General features: G+C 34.2%; 2 protein-coding genes and 1 long non-coding RNA gene across 3 annotated transcripts; 2 read left to right on the top strand and 1 right to left on the bottom strand.

Annotated features, from left to right (window-relative positions):
- The first annotated feature begins 14,057 nt into the window (after window positions 1-14,057).
- On the top strand, window positions 14,058-15,422 carry LOC129891229 (uncharacterized). Its single transcript, XM_055966523.1, has 3 exons — window positions 14,058-14,651; window positions 14,733-14,963; window positions 15,039-15,422. Exons 1-3 carry the CDS (start codon window positions 14,301-14,303, stop codon window positions 15,183-15,185), a joined length of 729 nt encoding a protein of 242 aa, XP_055822498.1. The 5' UTR covers window positions 14,058-14,300; the 3' UTR covers window positions 15,186-15,422.
- A 344-nt stretch (window positions 15,423-15,766) lies between these two features.
- On the top strand, window positions 15,767-17,087 carry LOC129891230 (uncharacterized). Its single transcript, XR_008767127.1, has 3 exons — window positions 15,767-15,781; window positions 15,860-15,950; window positions 16,839-17,087. It is a non-coding gene; the product is annotated as an uncharacterized LOC129891230 (long non-coding RNA).
- A 592-nt stretch (window positions 17,088-17,679) lies between these two features.
- LOC129892883 (uncharacterized) lies at window positions 17,680-18,337 on the bottom strand. The gene is made up of 2 exons (XM_055968411.1): window positions 18,176-18,337; window positions 17,680-18,081 (listed from the first exon to the last, which is right to left on the bottom strand). Exons 1-2 carry the CDS (start codon window positions 18,335-18,337, stop codon window positions 17,680-17,682), a joined length of 564 nt encoding a protein of 187 aa, XP_055824386.1.
- Window positions 18,338-19,042: the final 705 nt, after the last annotated feature.

Genomic DNA, 19,042 nt, shown 5'->3' with positions numbered 1-19,042 from the left:
ATGGTACCATTGATCTTAACGCACAAGTCATTCACATTATCCGAAACTACCTCCCTCAATAACAATGCATGTATTAGATGATTTTGAATAATGAATTCAGGCAGTTCAACAAAATAACCAAAGCCAGTCCATTCAAATATTTTAAACTGCCTCTTGTTTAATGTGTTCTTCAACACACTCACAAAATCAGTATGAGTTTGGACACTAACCCTAAGATGTACATGTTTGTCCGATTGAATATAAAAACCACCAACATTCTGCATATACAAAAAGAAATCAAACAAAAATAATTTGCATCGAAGAAAGGTCCCATTCAAAGCACATAATCATTTACTAGAAAGTATAAGCAATCTATATAATACTATGCACAGTCTATACAGTATTATACATGACTATACAGTGGGTATACAATATGATACACTCAAAACTATATATAGCTCAATTATACATGAAATATACAATGACTATACATGAAATATCACCAAAGCAAATGCACATAACTTAACTATACATAAACCATACACTGAGTATACATTTTGATACACTCAAAACTGCCTACTTCATGTCAGCAACATAACTCCTCTCCAAATCTACAAGAAACTCCAAAAAGGTAAAAAAAAAAAAAATACATTCAAGCAACTAGAAACAAAACTGAATGTCCACTAGACCTAAAGACCTAAAACCATAATTAACAATCATTAACAATGCAAAAATACAAAAAAATATAGTAAATCAGATTTCACAAAATACCTTTTGGTCAAGTCGACCAATCCTACTTGTATCCACGAACGTTTTTGTTGGGCAATCATCTACCTCTTTGTAATCCACAGCAGTTCGATGCCTTTTGTTTGGCACTGTCACAACTTCAACTTCACTTTGATTTCGATTTTCAGAAGGGCTGTTAGATTGTGATCGTGTTATACGGATTGCAGGTACTGCAACATGGGTAATTGAACGGAAATTCACAGTTGCTCATCAGGTTTAGAGCCCTTTTTGTTTCTTGAAACATAGGTTTTCGAAATCTTTTTTTTGGAGAAATGGGGGTTGAACTCGCAATGCAATCGGCGACACATTAGTATCTTTGTGCTCTTTATTATCCATGGAAGTCGGGCTTATACTAGAAATCAGGATAGCATCAACGCAAGACATCATATCAACCTTATTTTCTTTATCAAAATTTTTTCCATCAGCATGAGGAATCGTTTTGAAATGCATAATCTTTAAAAATAAAGAGAGATCAAATCAACACATAAACAACGTACATACACACCTAAATGCTAAACATATATTAAAGAATAAAAAGAAAGAACACAACTAAGAATGCACAATGTTAAATTCAAGAAAAGCCCCCATCCTCCCGCGTGCTCTGCATAAGCCTTTTTGATTCCCTTAGAATCTTGTTTATCAAGAATTTAAAAGAAAAGATAATAAACAAATCATAAAACTACACATTCACTAAGCACCCTTGGCACAATCATCTAAAGAGCAATAGAAGGCTGAAAAATTGGAAGCACATTTTGATGGAACCTCACTTCATTAACACTATTGTGAGATCATTAGCATAATAAATCGCCCTAACTGCAAGTAATTAATACAGCTGAGAAAAATTGGAAGCACATTTTGATGGAACCTCACTTCATTAACACTATTGTGAGATCATTAGCATAATAAATCGCCCTAACTGCAAGTAATTAATACAGCTGATCCAAGAAAAAAGACACTAAAAATTGGTACACTCATACACATATATGCCTAAGTAGAGCATAGCTGAGACAGGTCCACTGAGGATCTTGAGATCGAAAATAAGATAGTTGACGGAGTAGAAGAATATGTAGATTGCAACTGAGCCAGGCGCGAAGAATGATTTCCACTACCATCTCTAATCTTCCATAGAAATATCCATATAAGTCAGTACCAAAGACACTTCAGCACAAACAACCACTAGCAGGATTTAATACTACCAACAGAAACCCAAAAACATAGTAATGCACCCTACTAGACATGATGAAGAAGAGTTCAATAAACCAAGATTCAAACGGCAGAGTTCCTACTCCAATTACCAACACCGAAGTAGGAAATCTGTTTGATGGGATTTTTTGAGGAATTTGATTGCTACGACAAGGGTACTCCACATCATTTTTTTTGAAATGTGAGAGAAAAATACCCAAAAAATATTTAAATACCTTTTTTTCCTGCAAAATTAAACACTAGCTATTCAAGTAGAGGAGCAGATATGGTTGTAGCTTCAGCAGCGCCAATGACAATGAACGGAGCTATAAAAAAAGCTACAAATTCACAAGCATACTTGGAAAGCACTAAGGTCAAACAAATAAAGTCCTTAATAGCCGATTTATGCCGCAATTTCTATTATCAGGGCTGGGTTTTCGACACCGGCAGTAGAATCCACCTATGAGGGTAAGAGGCATAGAGATGCAAGAAACAGCGTACATGCACATAGCCGGAACCCTATATACGACACAATCGAAACCCTAAAATCCTAAATAAACCTAGAAATCATCCAAGAAGATTCAAAGTAATTAGAAAACGATAATAATCATTCAAAAATGAGATAGCTTAATTACCTCGATCAAAAGATGTAGAACCCTGAAGAAGAGGAGAAGAACTTCTTTGGACCTTTTGAACTTCTTCGAACCTTTTCTTTCTTTCACAAAAGTTTAGAGAAAATTACACCAAATATGGCTTTTTTGTTAAAATTGGGCTATTTTGGATAATTTTATAAAGTTGAGTCAAAAAAGTGGCAAACATATCTTAGGGAGTTACACCTGGTGTGATGGTAGGTGGTTAACATTACTGGGGCGAAAATACTTGAGAAGCGAAAACCAGTAAAGAGTTAATTGTGTAAAGATTTGGAAAGAACAATTCATACCACATTGTAAAGTCTCAACAAAAGTTTGTAGTGGATTCTGTTGTGTATCTCAATATTCGATAGTTGGATCATAAGTAGAATAGAAGAAGCAGTGGGGTAAGAAAATGGTATCAATGAATGAGGTAGAAGATAACATAAGGACAGGAAGTACCGGAAAGCTGAACAGTACCATACATGGGCGGCATGTCATAATTTCAAATGGCGATTTGAATTTCTTCAAGAGTTTGTGGTTAACAATTCTTAAGCAGTTATGATGAAAGTGTTGGATGAAGGATGGGGGTGAAGAAGAGGGAGATTCAGAAGGATTTGAGAGGGACGTTAGGGGTAATAGGTGAGGCGATGTTTGGAAGTTTGTAGCGACAGACTTGGGAAAGCATCATTTTTTAGTGAAGTTTTTTTTTTTGCAGAGTTCAGTTTCTGCTGTAATTTAGGACAATTACATATCTAAATTCTGTAAAAAAAAAAAAAGATAAATGCAATTCTGCCATATGATTTCCGTCATCTGGTTGAGGATATAGACGACCATAGTTTGTTTGAATTTTTTTTGGAAACAAGGAACTTCAAAAAAGATTATTAACCTGATATGCTACACGGGTAAACCTACGAGAACAAATTACATGATCGAGAGTTATACTGCAGGAAGAAGGAAAAGAAACCATCACAAATCTGACCTGTATGTAATTGAGTAGGAATGAAGAATCTTCTGCTATGTTCGGACAGTGTTACCCTTGTGGACCAGAGAATGCAATAGACAGTTTGTCGATGGCTGCACAAAATTTTCTCTTAGGACCAATTTATTGGTATTTGAGGTAACTAGTGTTATCGCATCTAGTGTATTTTGATTCTATACACAGTCAATTTTTTTTTGAAGTAAGTAAATTCATATATACTGACACAACATAATAACGACAATGCTACTCTACAGTGTTTTGATTTAAATTCAAATGGTTTCTTAATTTGCATATATGCACTAATGTGTGAATTAATTAATTACTACATAGCAGAGGTAGGACGTCGAAAACAAATGGTTGGAAAATTAGGATGCGCATACATTTGCCGATTGTGAATACGATCCTTAGTAAGTCTATTCTGGGTTATAAATTCACCGAAATCTTTCAGAGTCATAAGCAGATCAGGCCCTAAAGAAGTAAATGACGATTGGGGAAAATAGAGTAACTGGTTGTGTGTTGCCGATGAGAATTGTCGGAATTGAATTTACATGTATTAATTCAGAATCTTCCAAGTGCAATACATAAGAATTGTGGACAACAAGTCTTACCTTTGCTGGTGAAGATGTTTCTAGGTTGGGTAAGTATATTCCGATGGGTGTATACATAGAAAATAATTTCGTCTGATCGGCCATTAGAATTGTCCGAGAGGAGTTTATTAACGATAATTTCTTCAGAGGTTATTCCAACTTAGAAAAGTTGTGCAAGAATTCAGAGAGATTATGGGGATAGAGAAGACAAGGGAGGCAAGGAATCTAAGGAAGTTAAGGAAACGGATGCGATTTGATACCTTTTTTATGTTCTTTGTATCTCCTCCTTTAAAGCAAAATTTCTTTTAAAACGAGATAAATTTAAATACTCAATTCTAAGCGTTCCACGTAGGCGATTATAAGATCCTTTTTTATATATACTAGTTCTTGATTACGTGCGTTGCACGTGTATTTCAAGATATATAAATCTAACCTTATTATGTAATTCTTGAAAGTCAACTTTGGTACTTAGTTTTTCCTCTCTTCTACGAAACCAATTTCTCGATGTAATTATAATATTATAAATTGTATGAAAATTTAGTTTTTGTTTATGATAATTTGGGTCATCTTCTTCTACTTTTTGACAGCTATCTGGTATTGGGATCTAGAAATATTTTGTGATGAACGTACAGAAAAATATATCATTGAAGTTGAGATAAATTAAACTCTAATTATCTTATCAATTAGTGAAAGATGGGAGCAATATTTTCATCCTTCCTTGCTTGAACATTTAATATATTTCTAAGCCAAATTTTATTTTTAAATTTTTTTAAAAAAGGAGCAGTCTGGTGCACTAAGCTCTCGCTATGCTCAGAGTCCGAAAAATGACAACCAATTTAATTTATGATTTGTTCTTATTAGTATTTTACTATAAAGAAAGAGAGAAAATTGTGAAAGAATTGGAACTGAAATTCATTCTTATGATGTGTTCTTATTAGTGATTTTACTATAGAGAAACAGATAAAATTGGGAAAGAATTGAAACTAAAATTCATTAATATTAGCTAGATTTAACTTGCACATATTAAAATTTATTAGCGGACTTAGTAAGAAGGCTGAATTTTAATTTCTTAAAATTTTACATTCAACTTCAGAAGATAAATCATAATTGAAATAAGAAATATGTATCACCATTGACTTAACTTGTTATAAACAATCCAAAGCAAAGAAGAAACTGCTAGTAATAGGAGAGAAATAAGAGGTAACATTCAGAACGTGATTCCATCACATAATATTTATATATTGAAATTCCACTAATTCATAACTTATTGCTACTAAAACTAAACAGTAGAAGAAGTAAGGTTTATAATCGAATTGGTAATTAGCTTAATATTGGAATTAAGGTTCATAATCGGATTAGTTATTAGCTTAATATTGAAATTAAACTTTTTTAGTTACAACAATATAGAAATAACAAAGGTAACATTATTTTCTACTAAAAATCAGTAAGTACAACATCATAGATAAAATTCATATAAAGTGACTAGATGGCTCACTGGTTTAAGGACTTGTTTTCAACACCACGGTTCTAGTTCAAACCTATCCAACAACACAGTTTGCCAATTGATTTTTTTTTCTTTTTTTAAAAAAGAAGATAAAATTCATATAATCAAATCTAGTTTTATGATAATAATTATGAAAAATATACTTAGAAAAGGAATAACTATAAACATAGAGGAAACCCAACAACAAAGTCTACAAATTGGTTGTGTGTGTTGTAGATAGTAAGCAGGTATACCAGATGAAAAGAATATATTTTTTTTAATGAAGGAGAAGTATTTTTCCAATTGAGAATGATTTTTGGCGAAATCTATCTATTTTTATAAGTGAAAGAAAGATAATGAAAAGGTTGAAATGAATGAAAAAGTAATGTGGGAAGCCAAAAGAAGTTAACATTGAATGAAAAAAATTGATTTTATGCACGTTAATTCATTGAATCCAATAAGGGTGAGGGCATATATTTCAAGTTTTCTTTTTTAATGTTCACAATTTAATTCTTTTTACTGTCTATTTTTTAATTGATTGGTGACCATTCAAGTCCCATAATAATCTATTAGCCATTACATACGACCCACGTTTTATACAAAACATAATTAAGTAATTAAAATTTATTATTTCCTATAAATTTAATTAGATGTTTATACTATTTTAATTTAGTGTAGAGATAAAATGGTAATTTAATTTTGCATTTTGGAGCTTCCCACTTTTAATAATCATATGATGATGATATATAAGATTTTTATTTCAACTCTGTGAGTAATAACCTGATGTTTATGTTCGCAGCATTTGCATGATGATGAGTGGGGCAGGCCACGCACAAAGTTTGTACCATAGAGGAAGTTCATGTTCTGCAATAATTTTCGAAGAAGTAAAATTACATTCTTCCTATACAGCTTGTTGATTTCAGATTCAAAATATCTTTTGACTTGGTTCTTTGAAAATTCACTCTTTATTGCTAACCACAGGAATGTAACAATTGTTTATGTTATTTAGGAAGTTTGTTTGATGTATTTAACTTCTCTCTTTCTTGCTCCCCTTGTTTACTTGATTATATATTTGTATTCAAATCTTAGACGCACGGCTATTGCATCTCTTTGTTTGTTGCCTATGAGGACTAAATAATTTGTCTCAGGACAGGTTAGATGGACATTTGTGTAAAAGAATGGAGGTCCGGTTTGCTTTCCTGGATCATGGACACACACAGTCTTTTTGATTACTGGTTTGAAAACTTAAAAGCTTTCATTTACTCATCACCAAGTCTCTAAATTTTTACACAAGCTTGGGAAGAACTGCTCAAGAATAAGGATGAGAAAGAGAAGTTTTAATTTTCTTGTTAATTGGGTTTTTCTAAAAGTTTCCTTCTTTTTGTTTTTTCTTTTCTTTTTGTTTTTCTTATTGATGGGGTGGGATATGTAGTTTAATTGTTGTAATCTTAAATGTGTATGAAACTAAGTTCATGAGATATTTACCTTTAACTAACAAACGTCTTTCAAGGAGGAAACAAGTCACAAATAACACATTTTCTTTGTGGTTACCTTAAAATTAGGTCATGAAACTCAAGCTCTTTGATAAGGTCTTTAAATAGTTTTACCTACTTTGTCAAAAGATAACACCAAGAAAAATAGAAAAGATCAACCAAAAATTAGGAAAGAATGAATGTCAGCTTGAAAAACCATTGGGTAGTGAAGCCAGCAGAGCCAACATGGAGTGGCACTGTGTCCTTATCAGAATTTGATCAAACATTTGTTGTTACTCACGTACCAACCATCTATTACTACAAATTTTTCCAGGATTTTGTTACTGATGAAATCATCAAGACCCTCAAGACCTCACTGAGATATGTAGGGCCTTATAGAATCGTGAGACGTGTTGGTAAGGTTGCATATGAGTTGGAATTATCATTGGAAATGGCCAAGGTTCATCCGGTGTTTCACGTGTCTATGTTGAAAAAACATGTGGGTGATCCTAGTTCCATTGTACCTATGGGAGTAGTGAATATTGAAGAAAACTTGACCTATGAAGAAGTTCCTGTGGAAATTTTGGACCGGCAAGTTAAGAGACTGAGGAACAAAGAAATTGCATCTGTTAAAGTTCTTTGGAGGAATCAACAAATAGAAAGTGCAACATGGGAAGCGGAAGAGGATATGATTAAGAGATACCCTCATCTTTTCCCCTCTACCCAAACCTAAAGTATTAAGTTGTCCTTGCTCAATTACTTGAAATCTTTACATCTCAAGTTTTCTTGTCATATGCTTGCAAAATTATGAAATATATTTTAAACGATATTTTAAATTACACTGTTGCATTAATGATAGATTGTTTGTTAACACTCTACTCTACTCAAGCTAAGTCTTTTCTCATTCGAGGACGAATGTTCCCAAGGGGGAGATAATGTAACATCCCCTAAAAACGTTGTATACGATGTTTCAATTTTTGTCTAAACATGATACAGCCTCTGTATTTTGGTCATAACTTTTCATAGGAATATCCAAATTGAGTTATTCAAATTTCTGAGTAACCACAAGCTCATTATCTACAACTTTTATGAAGACCATATTTTAAGATTTGGAGGTTAAGTAGGTCAAATAAATTAATCTTTGTAAGGTAGGATGCTGTGATGGAAATGAGTGTTTATAGAAGAAATATCATATCTCACTGTAGGTTTATCCAAATTGGTTGATTCTTGAACGATATGAAACTAGACTTCCATATCTACAATTCTTATGAAGACATCAAATCTTAATAAGGAATTTATCTTATTCAAACGCAACTCCTAAAAAGAGTATTTTGTCAAAGATAACTCATTTCACCTACCATAGAAAGATCTAGATACATTTGACATCACTCATGACATAAATTGTCCTCCATTTAACATCATCCATGACATCAATATATTCCACTAAATTTTTAGATTTTTATTTATAATTATTTTATTTATTGTTAGGTTCCTCTTTCCCACCTATAAATACCCACCTTATTTCCTCATTTTATTCATCAAGCTTTCTCAAGCAAATCTTCTCTCTATACACTTCTTTACACATTCTCAAATATAGTTTTAGTTCTTAGTAGTGAAGAAATACTATTCCTGTGATTCATATACTCCGGGTAGTACACAAAACGTTTCGGTGAGGAGAGAAGCTAGGACTCAAGAGTGTTCATTAAGTCTTTCGGTACCAACTAAAGCTTCGGTTTTCAGGTATGTAAGGCTTTAATGAGAGTATTCCTTCCACTCTCATGTCTAAATTATTTTGATTATATGATAAATTATGTTTATTTTTTTTAAGCTTTACTCTAAGTTATGTGGGTGTTTATCCATGGCTTCTTCCACCCATGTAGTCCAAAAACTCTTTCAATTAAGTCTCTTGATTTCAAGTAATATTTTCTTATGGTAATTCTTAATTTTACTTAATAGTATGAATCATGGTTAAACTAGTGATTATTGCTCTATTTTGATGCAACATAATTTCATATGTATGAATTGATGGTTTACAAGTAATTCCTCTATTTATCTATTTAAAGGTTCTTGAAATTCATGGTGGGTTGTTTAAAGCATGATTTTTAATTAATAGATTTCAAAGTATTTATGTATATTTATTTACATACATATTTGCAAGTTGAAGTAATTTAAACCCACCTAGTTTTACTATGTTTTCAATAAAGTTTGACTTGAAAGCTTTGACTCCAAATAAATGTTTATGAAAGCAATATCTATGATCAAAAGGGAGTCTTATGAAATGAAAGAATGATGAAATGATATGAATGATGGATTCTTTATGCAATAAGGACAATTCTTGCATATTTGAATTACCAAATGTTTTAATGAGCTATTCTACCGAATATGATGTTTTCTCAAGTTATATGCTATGAATATTTTAAAGTATTAAACTATTCCGTGGGATTGACTTAGCACCGAATGAGGCATTGAGGTGGGATTCGGTAAGGGAATCCTAGTAGTAACCCCTTGTCTCATTAACTATGTGCCAACATAGGAGCCCTTGTAGGCTTAGGCTAATGGATCCATAAATAGACCTTAAAGTTAAAGTTAAAGAAACGAATGAAGTTGACGGAGTTCTACCCGGCAAGTAGTCTCTCCGGCCAACATAGGGGGTTATGTTGGATTCCATGTAATAGCTCGCATGGTCTTAAATGTCGGTTATGGTTAATTTCCCACAAAATAAATGTTTTAAAGGATATCTATATGATTTATTATGCATACATTAAATTATGCTTCATATTACATAAATGTTTTTAATGTTTCCTCAATGTTCATGCATCCTTACATACTTAGTACATTCAAAGTACTAACGCATACTCTTTTGCCTACATGATATCACCATGTAGGGATCAGTGCTCTTCCTCGTTCTTCTCCACGTGGCTAGTTGATATTCCATTGAAGACTACTTTTGGTGAGTTCTCATATTCTGGGAACAATACTCCTTTAGCTTTCTAGTTTATGATATGTTAAGATATTTTATTATGGAATTTCTTCTATTATGATTGAGGGTGAGCTAGGGACTTGTCTTAGCCCCATTAAATCTAATAGTTAGAGGTATTGTTGTACATATGTAAGTTGAAGATTTACTATTATGATTTCCACTTGTTTATCATCATTACTTATGAAAGGCTAAACGAATGCTAAGAGGCTTGATTGAGGTACTTTTGGGTACCTCATTCGCCATGTCACGTCTAGGCCCTAGGCTTGGGTCGTGACAAACTTAGTATCAGAGCCCGAGGTTTTGAATGATCCTTGGAGTCCAACATACTGCGTCGAATAGGGTCTTGTTCATGGTTGTGAAGCGCGCCACAATTATGAATAAGAGATTATGAGGCGTTTAGGAAAATTTTCACTTCTTTCAAATTCATGTCGTGCCTTAGAGCATCCTAAGCTTTCCTTTAACTAACGACCCATTTTGTGTTCTTTAGATAATGACTCGTGGAAGACCACCTCGAAGAGCAAGGGTTGACGATGAGGACCAAACTCCTCCGGTTCCCAATACCCAACATCATGAGGATGGGGTAACCCATGCTGAGTTTCGCAGTGTTATTACTTTATTAGCTCAAGTCGTAGCAAACCAAGGGAATCTAGGTGTTCCTCCTCCCCAAATACAAAATCCAGCCTTTAGGATTCGGGATTTCCAAAGGATGAATCCGCCTGAGTTCGATGGTTCTAAACTAGATGAGGACCCTATGGAGTTCATTAATGAGGTGTACCGGATTATGGCTATCATGGGTGTGCCATCAAATGAGAAGGCCAAGCTAGTGGCCTATCAACTCAAAGGTGTGGCTCGAGTGTGGTATAAACAATGGGTTATTGAGAAGGATAAAGAAATAGGGCCGATAGGATGGGAAGAGTTTAAAGGTGCCTTCCTAGATCGCTTTTTCCCATTGGAGCTAAGGGAGGCCAAAATTCAAGAGTTCATCAACCTCCGTCAAGGGAGTATGAGCGTGAAGGAGTATGCTCTCAAATTCACTAAGTTGTCAAAGTATGCTTCCTTCATGGTCTCTGACCCAAGAGCTAGGATGTGCAAGTTTATTTCTGGTGTCTCAAGCTTGGTGTCCAAGGAGTGCAAAATGGCCATGTTGATCAAGGAGATGGATATCTCTCAGTTAATGACTTACACAAAACAAATTGAAGAAGAGAACCTTAGAGAGAGATCAAGGGGGTTCAAAAAGGCTAGAGTAGATGGTGGAGGGTTTAACCCTCAAAGGTCCGATCATGGTAACAATGGCAAAGGCCAAGGTGGGCAACGATTTATGGGACAAGGTTCCACCAATACTCCTCCTATAAAGTTCAACAAGGATAAAAGTGGTAAACCAATGATTCCAAAAGAGAATGTTGATACTCAAACTTTCCCCTCTCGCAAGAAGTGTGGAAGGACTCACAAAGGGGAATGCTTAGCCGGCTCTAATGCATGCTTTAAGTGTGGCAAGCTGGGCCACCATGCTAAGGATTGTAGAGATGGTGGTGGTAGGACTCAAGGACAAATGCTCATGATCAACAAGTCCAAGGAGGTGTCCAACGCACCAACCGCTTTATGCCTTACATGGGAGACAAGAGATTGAGGATGCACCCAATGTCATTACCGGTATGTTAAAGGTCTTTTCTTTTGATGTGTATGCACTATTAGATCCGGGTGCAAATTTATCTTTTGTTACTCCATTCCTTGCTAATAGATTTGATGTTTTACCTGAAATGTTATTAGAACCTTATTTGGTGTCTACCCCTGTTGGTGAGTCAATTATTGCTAGAAAGGTCTATAGGAATTGCCTTGTGTCTATCTTGCATAAAGTTATTCCTTGTGATCTCATTGAGCTTGACATGATAGATTTCGATGTCATTCTTGGGTTGGATTGGTTACATGCATCTTATGCTTCCATAGATTGTAGAAATCGTTGAGTCAAGTTCCAATTTCCAAATGAGCCTATTATTGAATAGCAGGGTCGTGATTCGGTGGTGAAGGGTCAGTTTATTTCTTATCTTAAGGCTCGCAAAATTATTTCTAAGGGATGTATTTACCACATTGTGAGGGTTAGGGATGTCAACTCCAAAAGTCCTTCTCTTGAGTCAGTTCCTATAGTCAATGAATTCCCCGATGTCTTTCCCGATGACCTTCCCGATGTCCCTCCCGAAAGGGAAGTTGATTTTGGTATCGATCTCCTCCCCGATACCCAACCTATCTCTATTCCTCCTTACTGTATGGCCCCAGTAGAATTGAAAGAGCTGAAGAAACAATTAAAGGACTTGTTAGAAAAGGGGTTCATAAGACCAAATATTTCGCCATGGGGTGCTCCCGTTCTATTTGTAAGAAAGAAGGATGGGTCACTTCGAATGTGCATAGACTACCGGTAATTAAATAAGATGACCATTAAGAACAAGTACCCACTCCCTAGAATAGATGACTTGTTTGATCAATTGCAAGGGGTAAGTCACTTCTCCAAGATCGACCTTCGGTCCGGCTATCACCAACTACGGGTAAGGGAGTTTGACATTCCCAAAACAGCCTTCCGAACAAGGTATGGTCACTATGAGTTTGTGGTGATGAGTTTTGGGTTGACGAATGCACCGGCGGTGTTTATGGACTTGATGAATAGGGTGTTCAAACCTTACCTTGATACCTTTGTAGTAGTCTTCATTGATGATATTTTAATTTACTCTCGGGGTGAGGAAGAACATAAAAATCACTTGAGAGTTGTTCTTCAAACATTGAGGGATAAACAATTATTTGCAAAATTTAGTAAGTGTGAATTTTGGTTAAAAGAGGTAGCATTTCTTGGTCACATAGTGTCCGGTAATGGAATCAAGGTTGATCCTAAGAAAATAGAGGCAGTCAAAAATTGGCCTAGACCATTATCTCCTTTAGACATTAGGAGTTTCTTAGGTCTAGCCGGGTACTATAGAAGGTTCGTCAAAGGCTTTTCTTCCATCTCATCTCCTATGACAAAATTGACCCAAAAGAATTCCAAATTCATATGGACAGATAAGTGTGAGAAGAGTTTCCAGACCTTAAAAGATCGACTTACCTCTGCTCCTATTTTGACTCTCCCAGAAGGATTAGAGGGGTTTGTAGTTTATTGTGATGCTTCAAAGATTGGTTTAGGCTGTGTCTTAATGCAAAAAGTCAAGGTAATAGCCTATGATTCTAGGCAATTAAAGGTGCATGAGTGCAACTACCCTACCCATGACCTTGAATTGGCGGCCGTTGTTTTTGCTCTAAAGATTTGGAGGCATTACCTCTATGGGGTGCATGTGGATGTGTATACTGATCATAAGAGTCTTCAATATGTGTTCACCCAAAAGGACCTTAATCTAAGGCAAAGGAGGTGGCTACAACTCCTTAAGGACTATGACATGAGTGTGCACTATCATCTGGGTAAAGCCAATGTGGTTGCTGATGCACTTAGTAGAGTGTCTATGGGGAGTGTAGCCCATGTGGATGAAAGGAAGAAGGAGTTGGTGAAAGATGTTCATCGATTGGCTAGATTAGGGGTGAAGTTGGGTAGTACTAATGATGGGGGTATGGTTGTTCAAAATAGGTCTAAATCCTCTTTGGTGGTGGATGTTAAATCCAAGCAAGATCTTGACCCAAAGTTTATCGAGTTAAAGAAGTTGGTAAAGGAAAAGAAGATAGAGGTCTTTTCCCAAGGGGGAGATGGGGTACTATACTATCAAGGTCGGATATGTGTTCCAAATGTTGATGGCTTAAGCAGTTTGATCATGATGGAGGCTCATAATTCTACATACTCCATTCATCCCGGTTCAACGAAAATGTACCGAGACTTAAAGGAGTTGTATTGGTGGGGTGGCATGAAGAAGGACATAGCAAGGTTTGTGTCCGAATGTACGAATTTTGTTTAACTGCCTAAATTCATTATTCAAAATCATCTAATATATGCATTGTTATTGAGAGAGGTAGTTTCGGATAATGTGAATGACTTGTGCGTTAAGATCAATGGTACCATCTTGAGGTTCGGTCTTAAAGAATTTGCAATCATGATTGGCCTCAAGTGTTTTGATAAAAATCAAAGAGTGCCGGATATTGAAGAATCAAAGTCGTTTTTGTATAAATACTTTGAGAATAGTCAAAAGGTAACAAGGTCCGAGTTATTGCAATGCTTCTTGAAGAAGCCTTGAAAATCAAATAATGATGCATTGAAAATGGTTGTGATGTATTTCATTCATCTTGGCTTATTCCCAAATGAAAATGAACATGTCATCCACAAAAGCAACTTTTATCTAGTTGATAGTGGTATGTACGAGACATATCATTGTGGCAAAGTGATTTTTGAAGCTACCTTGAAGTCAATGCGTGATAAAATAAGAAAAATAAAAAACATGAACAGGATTGGGGGTCTACCACTTGCATTTCTCACTTGGTTTTATGTGTGTTCGTGTAATTTGGATTGGAGTATTGCTACTCGAGTTGGCACGAAGTCTCCACGAATACTGAACTGGAAAGTAACTAACATGCCTTCGCTTAATGATCTTAAAGTTAAGAATATTGATGAGGTACTATATTTACTTTTGATATAATTCTTTTATTTTTCTACATAACTTTATATTTTTTATTAATGCATTTTACTTTTTTAGTGGAAGGCGAGAAATATATGTGCTACTCATGAAGAAAAATCAAAGCCTTATCTTCAGGGCTTCTATGATGATATGCGTAAAGCTCATGAAGTACATGATGATTTTTGCACCCCACCTGCAATGTCCTGTACAGAAAAATACCAAAGAAGAACCTCTTGTGTGCAAGCTCCCTCTTTGAAACTTGATGATTTGAAGCTTGAGATCATAAAACTCAGGGACAAACTTGGAGTTGTAAGATCTATTTACCTTTATGTAGTGTATTAGTTTCTTCTTTCTTTTAACTTTACTTATTTTTTTTTATTTTAGCTTAATGATAAAGTCACAAAATTGAATGACTTTGTGGTATCTTCATTCAAAGAACTGTTCAAACTTATGAAGGACAAGAAAATTGAAGAGTTTGATGGCGATGAGCATTATCGAGTTGATAAGATGCATATCATGAACTCCCCCTAATGACACAACTGATTATGGTGGTGATGCCATGAAGGGAGTAGATGCTTCTACTAGTTAGTTTTTAAGATTTCAAGTTGTTTTGTATATTTCATTTTTGTTCTGTTGTATCTATTTTTATTTTATCAACACTTTTTATACATTGTCTTATGCTTTGTGTAGTTGCAAATGCACAAGTAGCCACAGTTGAACAAGTTGTTGCTCAAGTAACTCCTGAAATTAAGTCTCATGTTGTTGATACGGGTTTAGTAATTTGTTTTTTACTTGTTTAATAGATGCTTCTTGAGTTTTACATTTTATTTTGTCCTGATATTTTTTTAAAATAAAGTTGTGGATCCGAAATTGGTTGTCGAGAAAGATTCAAGAGTGGCAGAGAATATTATGCCTGAACAATCTCGTACAGTAAAGCTCCCAGGGACTCTTTGCAAGTCTCGATTTGTAACTGAGTTTGATTCAGGCATGAGTACCTTGCCAACAGAAATACAAAGTGTCATCTTTAATAGAAAGCATCCTTTTGAGAGTGATGTTGATATGCATGTTCCTTCTAAATTGTTGGAGTCATTTTTAAAGTGGATTAAACAGCAGAAAGGCAACAAAGAGTAAGTTGTTTTCATAAAATTGTCTACTTTTTTTTAAGTTACTACATTTTGCTTATTTTGTTTCTACTGATTTTTCAGGCAGCTTTCACTTGATCTTGAAGTTGATCTTTGGAATGCGAAGGGATGGTTCACAAAGTTATACACTGTTGGTGATGGATTGAGCAACACAGTATGATTTACTTCCTTTTTCCTATAAAATTTTTAAAAGTTTTTTCTCTTTGATTTAGTGTGATACTTTTTCCTGTTTCATTTATATATAGGTGATGTTACTGACATGAGGTGGTCACTTTTTAGTATATCAAACTGTATACTCAGTGTATAGTTTATGTATAGTTAAGTTATGTGCATTTGTTTTGGAGTATATTTCATGTATAGTCATGCATAGTACTGTAGTACTGTATACTTGTTTATATTTTTTAGTATATGATTATGTGCTTTGTATTTTGTTATTTTCAGCATCTTGGTGTGATCTTTTATTACCTGAGGAAGAAGGAAAAGTATGGTCCTAATGTTAACGTGAAGTTCACAACAACTGATTTTCTATTTCATAATGAGTTGTTTGATCTACATACAAAGTTTTTTCAAAATAAGAAAGATAAAAATGTGCTCCTGGCGAATCATATTGTAGCTGAATGTATTTTTTGCTTTGTTATCGATGTGAATGTTTTTTGGCATACAGTTGATCATGTGTTAATGTCAATTCACATAAAGAGTCGCTGACATTGGGTGTTGGGTGTTGGGTGTCTTCACTGTTAAAGATAGGTGCATTTATATGTATGATTTGAAGCGTGTAGCTATGAATGATAAATTTGTTCGTGATGTCGTAGCATCATATGCTGAGCTTATACCTATTTACCTAGAGACAACAAAATTTTATAAAAAATAGAAGGTATTTATTGGCTTAGCGATGCATATTTTGGAAAGGCCTTAGTTGCACTTTTGGATATCAAGCTTGTTTATGGATTGCCATAATAAAACATTGCGTAAGTTTTTTTTGTGTGTGTTTCTCTGTTAGCTTTTGATTTATTTATTATTTTGATTATTTTGATTACTGTAGGGACTGTGTTGCATTCGTAGCAACCTTTGCTGAGTATTTCATAATGGAAAAATCTTTTCCAGCTCCAAAAAAGGTTTTGATGGCCAAATGATTCATTCAAGATATGCAATTTATTATGGGAGTATACAATGGCCAAAAAAAATTTAGGTGGTGCAATTAGTGAATCGGAGATAACTAGCAGAATTTATGATCGAAATGATTAAGAAAAAAATGATGAAAAGATCAAAAAGAGAAAGAAAAAGTAGAAAATTTGGCTATTGAAAGTGTAGTTTTTAAAAAATTATAATAATTGATAAATCAAATTGCGTGTAATTAATTATCATTGTTCTACTAGTTACCTTGTCTTTGCTTGTTTGTTGATCTCTGACAAATCAAACAGCGTGTAATTAGTTTTGAGTTTTTGAATGTTTATTATCATTCAAGGTAATTGGTGAAGTGATGGTTCAGATTAATAGTTTTTTTTTTAAAATTCTTTTGCACAAAATATAAATGTGTTATGCAAATTTTCATTTTTTTATGTAGCAAATTGTTTTATAGAGACTTCATCTACATATACGTTAGATATACATCTTTATACAAGAACTATACATACATATACAACAGCTATACATATCATATACCTCAACTATACATTCAGTCTATATTATTTATAGCATTAAGTGTTATTCAAGAATGTAACATCAAGTATAAACTCATAATCAAATCAAACTCTATAGTGTATAGGTGAATTGTATAGTGTGTGTATATTCATGAAGTATCAACAATTTTATCAAATAAAATATTTTGAAAATCAAATAAAATTTAACAATTTTAATGTAGAACATTCTTGCACGATCTCCTATTATGCCCTTGTTACCCACAGGATGCACATGAAGTCTTTGCCCGCTTTTTCTTTATTTCTGTAAATCTTTTTGCCCTCTTCTTTCTCCGCCTTCCTACACTTTTTTCCCTTTGGTGGTAGCACGACTTCTTCTAGAATCTCTTTAGGAATATCCCATGCACTCTCGTCTGAAAGAGGCTCAACAAGGACTTCATATCTTTTAAGCATATACTCCTTTGTGTAGTAAAAGGAGAAACACTTTTCTCTATGCACATATTTCTTCTTCAAAACTGTACAAACATGTTGACATAGCAATTCATCAATTTGATACTTCTTGCAAGTACATATTCCTTCTTTCAAACACACAATGTACTGCCTGATCATATCAATCACAGTGTATAAGCACTCACTTGAAGGCATTACCTAAACATTTTCAAAAATAAAGTTAGTCACCTGTTATACAATATGTATACATACACTATGCAATATTTATACAAACTGTAATAAGAAGTTTTACCCTCATTTGTATTGATTCTTGCATATTCTCCAATAGAATTGTGTTGTATTTGTTGGAAAGTTTTGTTGTTGTGTTTATTGCAATTTTCTTGTTTGACAATTCCACTTTTGGATCAAAGTTGTCATAAAATCTACAACCCGAGCACCGGCATATCTCTTGCATATTTATTTGTAGAATTAACAGACTCAGCTATATTTGAAGTCATAACCAAACCTCTGTTGACTTTCGCGTGCGCTCTTGACCACCTATCATATCCAATTTTCATCAAATACCTTGACATCCTAGAGTCAATTTTATTCACCTTTGTCATTAGATGGTCAAACTGTCAATTTTAATTTTCTTGTTAATTGGGTTTTTCTAAAAGTTTCCTTCTTTTTGTTTTTTCTTTTCTTTTTGTTTTTCTTATTGATGGGGTGGGATATGTAGTTTAATTGTTGTAACTGTCAATTTTATTAGAATAATTGACAGTTACATCAGCAACTTACAATACGATCCAGCAGGGTTCCCTCTTATCAATTCTATTACCTTTTCTCTTGCCCTCCATGCTTGCATATAAATCAGCTCAACAGAATAATCCTTTTGAATGTCTTTTATACTATCATTATAAAATGACCAGGTCATTTTTGAACTCTTTTGTGAAATAACCATTTTACCTCTCTCCCTAGTTGTCTCGAGTCTTATCTGGTTTGTATCGAGAGTCGGTTTTAAGAAATTTCTATGAAAATGTTGAGTTTTGAAAATTTGGAGTTATCATAAGCTTTAAGTGTTTAAAAATGGTATTTTAGGTAAATCATAGCTACGAGTCTTGAAACGGAATTCTGTTAATTTCATCAGCTCCGAAAAGGGGAAATTGGTCTACGAGAGTTT

The sequence above is a fragment of the Solanum dulcamara genome, chromosome 6 (genome assembly GCF_947179165.1).
Source record: "Solanum dulcamara chromosome 6, daSolDulc1.2, whole genome shotgun sequence".
NCBI classification, from domain to species: Eukaryota; Viridiplantae; Streptophyta; class Magnoliopsida; order Solanales; family Solanaceae; genus Solanum; species Solanum dulcamara.
Note: the sequence above shows the minus strand (reverse complement) of the source record. Positions and strands in the feature narration are given on the sequence as shown.

Excerpts from the sequence above, each read along its gene's own strand:
- LOC129891229 (XM_055966523.1), top strand. The coding sequence starts at position 14,301 with ATGGTTGTGATGTATTTCATTCATCTTGGCTTATTCCCAAATGAAAAT. Across the intron at positions 14,652-14,732 it reads AAGTTAAGAATATTGATGAG|TGGAAGGCGAGAAATATATG; the intron begins GTACTATATTTA and ends TTACTTTTTTAG. Across the intron at positions 14,964-15,038 it reads TCAGGGACAAACTTGGAGTT|CTTAATGATAAAGTCACAAA; the intron begins GTAAGATCTATT and ends TTTTTATTTTAG.
- LOC129892883 (XM_055968411.1), bottom strand. The coding sequence starts at position 18,337 with ATGCAAGAGATATGCCGGTGCTCGGGTTGTAGATTTTATGACAACTTT. Across the intron at positions 18,082-18,175 it reads AAGAATCAATACAAATGAGG|GTAATGCCTTCAAGTGAGTG; the intron begins GTAAAACTTCTT and ends GAAAATGTTTAG.